Source organism: Pan troglodytes, chromosome 12, assembly GCF_028858775.2.
Source record: "Pan troglodytes isolate AG18354 chromosome 12, NHGRI_mPanTro3-v2.0_pri, whole genome shotgun sequence".
NCBI lineage: Eukaryota > Metazoa > Chordata > Mammalia > Primates > Hominidae > Pan > Pan troglodytes.
The window spans coordinates 114,148,964-114,155,950 of record NC_072410.2 but is presented as its reverse complement, the minus strand read 5'-3'; the positions used below and the strand labels follow the sequence as shown (position 1 = coordinate 114,155,950).

Below are 6,987 nucleotides of genomic sequence, written 5' to 3'. Positions count from 1 at the left end.
TGACAAGAGACATATGAAAGGGCAAGTGTATCAAAGCTAGATGACAATAAGACTGCAAATAAGGTGAATTTATTCAACACTATGTACAAAGTTTAAGGCCGTGGTCTAATCCATGCATCATAATTGGATGAGTGATATCCATCGATCATTAGCCCGATGCTGAACATTACTCCAAAATAATTAGTAGGAACAAAGATGTCTGATGTTAATAAAACAAGACTCTTTTTCTCCATAAGTATAATTCACATGGCTATAGATTTTTAAGTTTTACTTTTCCAAAACAGAAAGACTTGAAGAGACTCCAAACCCTATTTTAAAACAAGAAAACTGATGATGATGATGATGATGATACTGATGATGATGATACAGCAAATAAAGCTAAAATTAAAATGTATCTTGGAAAAATATGAGAATCAGCTCATCCCTAACTGGTAAGGAGCATTGACGGTAAGTATCACGTCAAGAGTGGGCGGCACCTGGAGCCACACTGCCTGGGCCCGGACCCTGGCTCTGCCACTCAGTAGCTGTGTGACTTTGGGCAATTCCTTAGCATCTCTGTGTCTCACTTTCTCATTTGTGAATTGAGGATAATAGTAACTATTTTATGAAGTTGTCATGAAGATCAAATGAGGTCTTAGAACATTGTCAGATACACAGTGTGTTCAAACACGGTAAGCCATTTTATTATAACAAATACATACAATACTTTAGTAAGTATCCAAAATGAGTACAGGATAAAGAATAACTGATAAAATAAATATTCAACACAAAATGTTGAATTTGGGGGTTCAGTTGAATATAAATCATCCCCAGCCCATTAATACTGATAGAGATACAACTCCACATAACCATGCCATATATTAAAATATCTTTCGTTAAACCTAAGCAAGACACCATCAACTACAGTTTTAGGAACCATTAAGAAAAAAAAAATGTTGTCATAGATTTTATTGGCTGCAAGACATATTCTAATTTCTAACAAGTCAGAATACAAAAAGAAAATATGCATCTTAGAACCAAAGAAATTCTGATATGAGCAAACTGGAAAGTGGTCAGCAGAGTTAGACTGCAGAAGAGTGTGTTTAAGAACAAATATGCAGACACAAAGTCTAGTTTTCCCACTGGCTGCTGAGGTGGAAGATGTGTTTCTGGGACATGAGCGCTCACTTCTGGAGGGTTTAGCATCTCATTAATTACCAATCCCTGCTTACACCACAGAGGGTGTGGACTGGCATGGGAGCCCCCCAGAAACACATCCTGCCACATCTGCAAGAACAGGGAGAAGCCCCCAAGAGTTCCTGTTACCACTGTTCTGGGAGAGAGAGGAGAACCTAAAAAACAGATAGCAATTGAGTGTTTATATTATAAATATTTATAAGCAAATCTTGAAAATTGAGCAGATTCTGGGTGGGTTTGATGATCTGAGAGTCCCTTGAACAAAAAGAATTCTAGAAAAGCTGTGAAACTTCACCTTTCCCCTATTCTTAACCTTACTTGCCTTTGGGAGGCTGAGGCAGGAGGATGACTTAAGGCCAGGAGTTTGAGAATGTAGTGAGCTATGACCACACCGGTTACACTCAAGCCTGGGCGAGACCACAACAAAAACCTTACCTGCAAACTGCTCCACGCTGGAAATTTATTTCGTTTCTTGGATTGTGGAAAGAACTGGCTTACTGAAAACCACCCTTCTCTAAAACCCTTCTTCCAGTTAGGTGTTAAGATTTTAACAGCCTTTCCTATCTGAATAAAAACTGCACACAAAATAAACTTAAGAGATGTCAACAACTCATCTGTTTGTTACAAGATGAGTCTCCATGCTTCATCGCCTGTGGGGAATCCTCATCAGCGTCTAGTGGCAAAGACTCCTGTGTGCTCACCGAAACGCTCCCCTTCCTCCAGGGCACACAGTCACATGGATTTCCCACGCACCCTGGCAGCTCAGCAGGAGTCCATGACTTAAGAAGGCCAATGGACTGTGGGTGAAGTCTGTGGACGGGGAAGCCACATGCGTCGCTTCCAGGCCTGGGCGTGTGCATCCTCCACTCTCTTCCCCTGTGGGTGCAGAAGGCGGGGCAGAGGGCCCTGAAACCTTGGAGGTCGGTGGAGCCCAAAATGAAGGAGCATGGGCCTCTGGGTCTTCATGTAAATTTAGGTAACACTGAACTGTCAGGTGAACAAGAAATAAACGTCAAATGTATTCAGTCGATTAGATTTGGTGATGGTTGTTACAGCGGTTACCCTCCCTCAACATAATAAATTTTCAAACAACTCATAATGGCTCACTCATGTATAAAATATTCCATATGGAATCCCAGGATAACATGCTTATTCTAGCTCAAGCTTAATCAGAGTAGTCCATCTGAGGGAGGAGATAGTAGAGGGCAGCAAGGGGTTGTCACTGAAGATAACTAGCCTTGCTAAAAGAATGGTTGAAGAACTGAGCTACAGATAGGGTAAATCCACATCTCAGACATTCTGTGATGGTCCTGATATTATCCTAAAGTAAAATGTAGAGTTGAACCATTTTAATTAGATTCTAGAATTCTATTAATTTATAAGATGGGCATTTCCACAAAGGACTAAACAAAGTACAAGAGGATTAAATAATCATCCACATGGGAGGCACCGCCTTGCACTTTAAAATGATGGAGCTTATCAAGACTGGCTGTGGATATCTGTCCCTGGGAGGGTTTTTTCCCCCATTTTTTTCCTTTTTATTTTTGAGACATGTTCTCGCTATGTTGCCCAGGCTGGTCTTGAACTCCTGGGCTCAAGTGATCCTCCCGCCTCAGCCTCCCCAAGTAGCTGGGATTACAAGTGCATGCCACCATGCCTGGCTTAGGTCCCTAAGAGTTTGCAACAAAGCATGCTATTGTGGTTGAAAGATTTCCAAAAGCACAGCAGAAAAGCTTACAGGGGCCAGGCAGGTAACAGGGTGGGCAGAAAGTGAGAGGGAAGGTGGGACCTGTAAGGAGCTGTGGCACAACAGCACAATGTTAAGGGATTTACATTCAGTATTTTGTTTTATTTTTTGAGACGGAGTCTCACTCTGTCGCCCAGGTTGGAGTGCAGCGGTGCGATCTCGGCTCACTGCAACCTCCGTCTCCCACGTTCAAGTGCTTCTCTTGCCTCAGCCTCCTGAGTAGCTGGGGCCATAGACACCTGCCACCACGCCCGCCTAATTTTTGTATTTTAGTAGAGACGGGGTTTCACCATGTTGGCTAGGTTGGTCTTGAACTCCTGACCTCAGATGATCTGCCCATCTCAGACTCCCAAAGTGCTGGGATTACAGGTGTGAGCCACTGCACCCAGTAATTTGAAGGCACTGTGTAGGATTTGTGGGCAGACACTCTCAGAGTTGCCCCCCTAGTTTATTCATTCACTTAACAAGTTTTAATTATTTATTTATTTGAGACAGGGCCTCACCCTGTAACCCAGGCTGGAGTGCAGTGGTGTGATCACCACTCACTGCATCCTCAACCTCTCAGGCTCAGGGAATCCTCCTACCTCAGCCTCCCAAATAGCTGGGACTACAGGTGCACACCACCATTCCTGGCTAATTTTTTTATTTTTATTTTTGTAGAGATGGAATCCCATTATGTTACCCAGGCTGGTCTTGAACTTCTGGGCTCAAGCCATCCTCCCACCTTGGCCTCCTGAAGTGCTGGGATTATAGGCGTGAGCCACGGCACCTGGCCAACAAGCATTTACTGAATGTCCACTGGCTTTCTGAGATCTAGGATTTGGTCTAAAAGATATCTCGAGGCTCTTTCCCAATCTATTGCTCTAAGAAATGTTTTACAGTAAACTAGGATGGTAACCTAAAAAAGAAAAATATATGACAACCTAAAAAAAACTTAACAACACAAAATGACTGAAAAGAACTCAGGTAAAAGGAGAAAAACATAAAGAACTTAAAATATAAATTAACTTCTTTCAAAATAAAAATAGTTTAATTTCCATCAAGTATAGCAATATGCAGTCTATAAACTCTCACAAACACAGCTTTAAAAAGTGCAAGTTGCAGGAACTATGATAAATTTGAAAATAACAATCTTTTTATTAGACATCTGACCAAGAGGATGCTGTAAGATGCGCAATGTCAGGTTATATGGAGCTTATTCACATGCTTCTTGCTATACTAAATATACACTAAATGGCTTTTATTTAAAATTTCATAAAAGGAACATTTCATTAAAACCAATTTAAATTCTACAACTACTAAGAACAAATAAAACTAGTAGAGGTGAACAAATCTCTCTTCTCCAGTCGACTGGACAGCAGGATTACTGAGTAGTAGGTAGGCCGAGTCTTCTTCACCCCCTTATTATTTGGTGAGGAAGTCAACTGTGAGAAGTGACTCGAACTGTCAGAAGAAATGAGAAAAGTGCTTGGGTCTATGGGCAGGGTACTAAGATCTACAGCGCCTGTTGCCTTGAAAGAAAACGAGGTAAATATGTACAAAATGTTAAAATTAGAAAATGATCATGGATAATCAAGGTGGTCTTATTATTTCAAAAGCTTCTTAATTTGAATAATATGGAGCATGTAATTCTACATTGCTTCTAAAAGGAAAGTTTCATTTACTCACGTTCTAAGAATTCAGTTTGATATGTTATTCCATGTTCTGTCAAATCTCAGAAAAATGAAGAAAGGGTTCCTAGCACATACCACTAGTGTAAATAACACTACAAAAAGCATTTAACCTAAGAAAATGGACTTACGTGCAATCTTGGTAAAAAGATGACTGCAGCTGAAGCTCCGCAGGCAGACTCAGAATATTTCGTGTGCTTTGAAGCAGGAACGCTTGTCTTTATATTACGTAATTCATGCTATTGCTCATTTAAGTTGGTCTTTCACTCCAGATAGGTTTTTATTGATTTTTAAAGGGTCATCCTTCGAATAGTTTGGTAATAATTGCTCCTACTTCTTGACTGACCCTTTTATTCTTATACATTCTTTCTTTTTCAAAATGCCACACTGTACTGGGAATTCAGATCTGCCCATCCTACAGCTACTCGGGCCCCACTCAAAAAGGGCTTCTGAGTTCCAGAAAGTCCTCGTCATGAAACATTCCACCCACAGCACGTGTGTGCGACACACACCAGACTCTGATGCCAGTGTAAGCCAAGGCTGTGATTGGCTAATCATTTTACTTAAAAGGTTTTGACCAGGTCGGTGACAATATTTAATTTCTAGCAACCATTTTAGAGGTTTCTTACTTAACTCGGTTTGTTAAAGTGGTGAGAATATAAATTCTCTAATTGGTGAGAACTTTTTTGAACAGCTGGCTTAAAATTACAGCCATGCATCAGTTGACGACAGGGGTACATTCTGAGAAATGCGCTGTTGGACGATTTTGTCGTGGGAGCATCACAGAGCACACTTAAACAGACCTAGATGGTGGCACCCACTACACACCTAGGCTGTGTGCCATAACCTACTGCTCCTAGCTACACATCTGTACAGCACGGTACTGAATACTGCAGGCAACTGTCACCATGCTATCTGCATGTCTAAACATAGAAAAAGGACAGTAAAAATATAGTATTAGAATCTTATGGGCCCACTGTCACAGATGTGGTCCTTTGTTGGCCAAAACGTCCTAACGTGGCATATGACTGCAGCTGACTTCGAAAACTAATTTTTTTACATACCTTAGTTTAATCTGGATCCTCTGAAGAGCTATCTATCTCAAGGCCAGCATTTTCTTCCTAGGCATGAAAGGGTTTAAAATTATGTAAGATTGTAAATTCTCTATTTAATCAGTCTCAACCAGGGATTCTCAACCTTTGTGATAAGCCATTAAAAAAACTATCCAGTGCTGGCTGTTGTCTATACATTTCTATTTTTCAATTCAGTTGCATAATTATGGCCTATGCTTAGAATTCTGAGGTAAGGAAGGATAGGGAGGACCACAGCCTGGAAATTCAAAACGCGATAGTCTCAGAGAGCCCACCTGGGTCTGCTCATGCTGCCCCCGCAAAACAACAGTATCCCCACTGGTTTCTTCCCTTCTGCCCAGTGTCGGCGTGCGTCTGGAAGAGAAGGTGGGAATAAAGGAGGCTCGATGCTCAGTCTGGAGTGCTGGCCAAAGAAGTTAACTTATGGCACCTTCCCTTTTACCCATGTATTCCCTCAAGTCACTCGCCCATGAAGGGGCATGGTGCCTTCTAGTGCTTTTCCTGGTAGATAGGTTGATTTTACTCAGGAGTTAGCCAGGAATTCAGAGATTCCTGGATTTTTAAACTATGGGATACTTCTAAATAGGCTGAGAATTCCGGGTGTAACTAAAAATCACCTTTTAAATTTAGTCTTTTACCCATAAGATTTACTTCCATTCAAAAAAATATCTTCTAATGGTTAGTATTTGTAAGAAAAAAATCGTGATTACAAATGTATTTTACTGCAGCAGTCTAACATGCAAATGGTCTAAAAAGGTCTCGAGAGTAGCATTTTCGCAAGTAAGTTTCATTTAAAATTACTTGGCTAGGCAATCAAAATCATTCTGACCACTATATAAACCCATGTAAGTAAAATATAGCACATAAACACATTTTGCTTTTAATATTGAAAATGTTGGTTATTATGAATGCTTAAATTTCCCAGTGTTGGAGAGCTGATCCCTAAATACCCAGCACTGCGGAAGTTATTTCAACTGAAAGAGAAAAACAGCTTCTTTTATTTCCAGTCTTCTCCTGCAGAAAGCCTGTACTCACAGGCAGCACTCCATAAGGCCACGGTGAATGAATCTGGCTTAACATTTGATACATTATCAGAACTATCTGTGGCTTACAGTGAAGGCAAAATGGTATATAAAACACAAGACTTGGCTGGGCATGGTGGCTCATGCCTATAATCCCAGGCCTTTGGGAGGCCGAGGAGGGAGGATTGCTTGTATCCAGGAGTTCGAGACCAACCTGGGCAACATAGCAAGGCTGCATCTCCTCAAAAAATAAAAAATTAGCCAGGTGTGGTGGCACGTGC

General features: G+C 41.0%; 1 protein-coding gene across 14 annotated transcripts in view; it reads right to left on the bottom strand.

The window, feature by feature from the left end:
* Positions 1 to 661: 661 nt before the first annotated feature.
* KIDINS220 (kinase D interacting substrate 220) overlaps positions 662 to 6,987 on the bottom strand; it is a 116,048-nt gene continuing 109,722 nt past the window's right edge. For 3 of the 14 annotated variants that reach the window (XM_024354192.3, XM_024354194.3, XM_024354193.3), the window contains 2 exons: positions 5,658 to 5,714; positions 662 to 4,366 (listed from right to left, as the gene is read on the bottom strand). In XM_024354192.3, the coding sequence (XP_024209960.1) occupies positions 5,664 to 5,714 (51 nt within the window). In that variant the 3' untranslated portion in view covers positions 662 to 4,366; positions 5,658 to 5,663. Of the gene's footprint in view, positions 4,435 to 5,657; positions 5,715 to 5,959; positions 6,039 to 6,987 lie in introns of all 14 variants that reach the window. The other 11 variants (XR_010149639.1, XR_010149642.1, XR_010149638.1 and 8 more) reach the window with 7 other exon arrangements.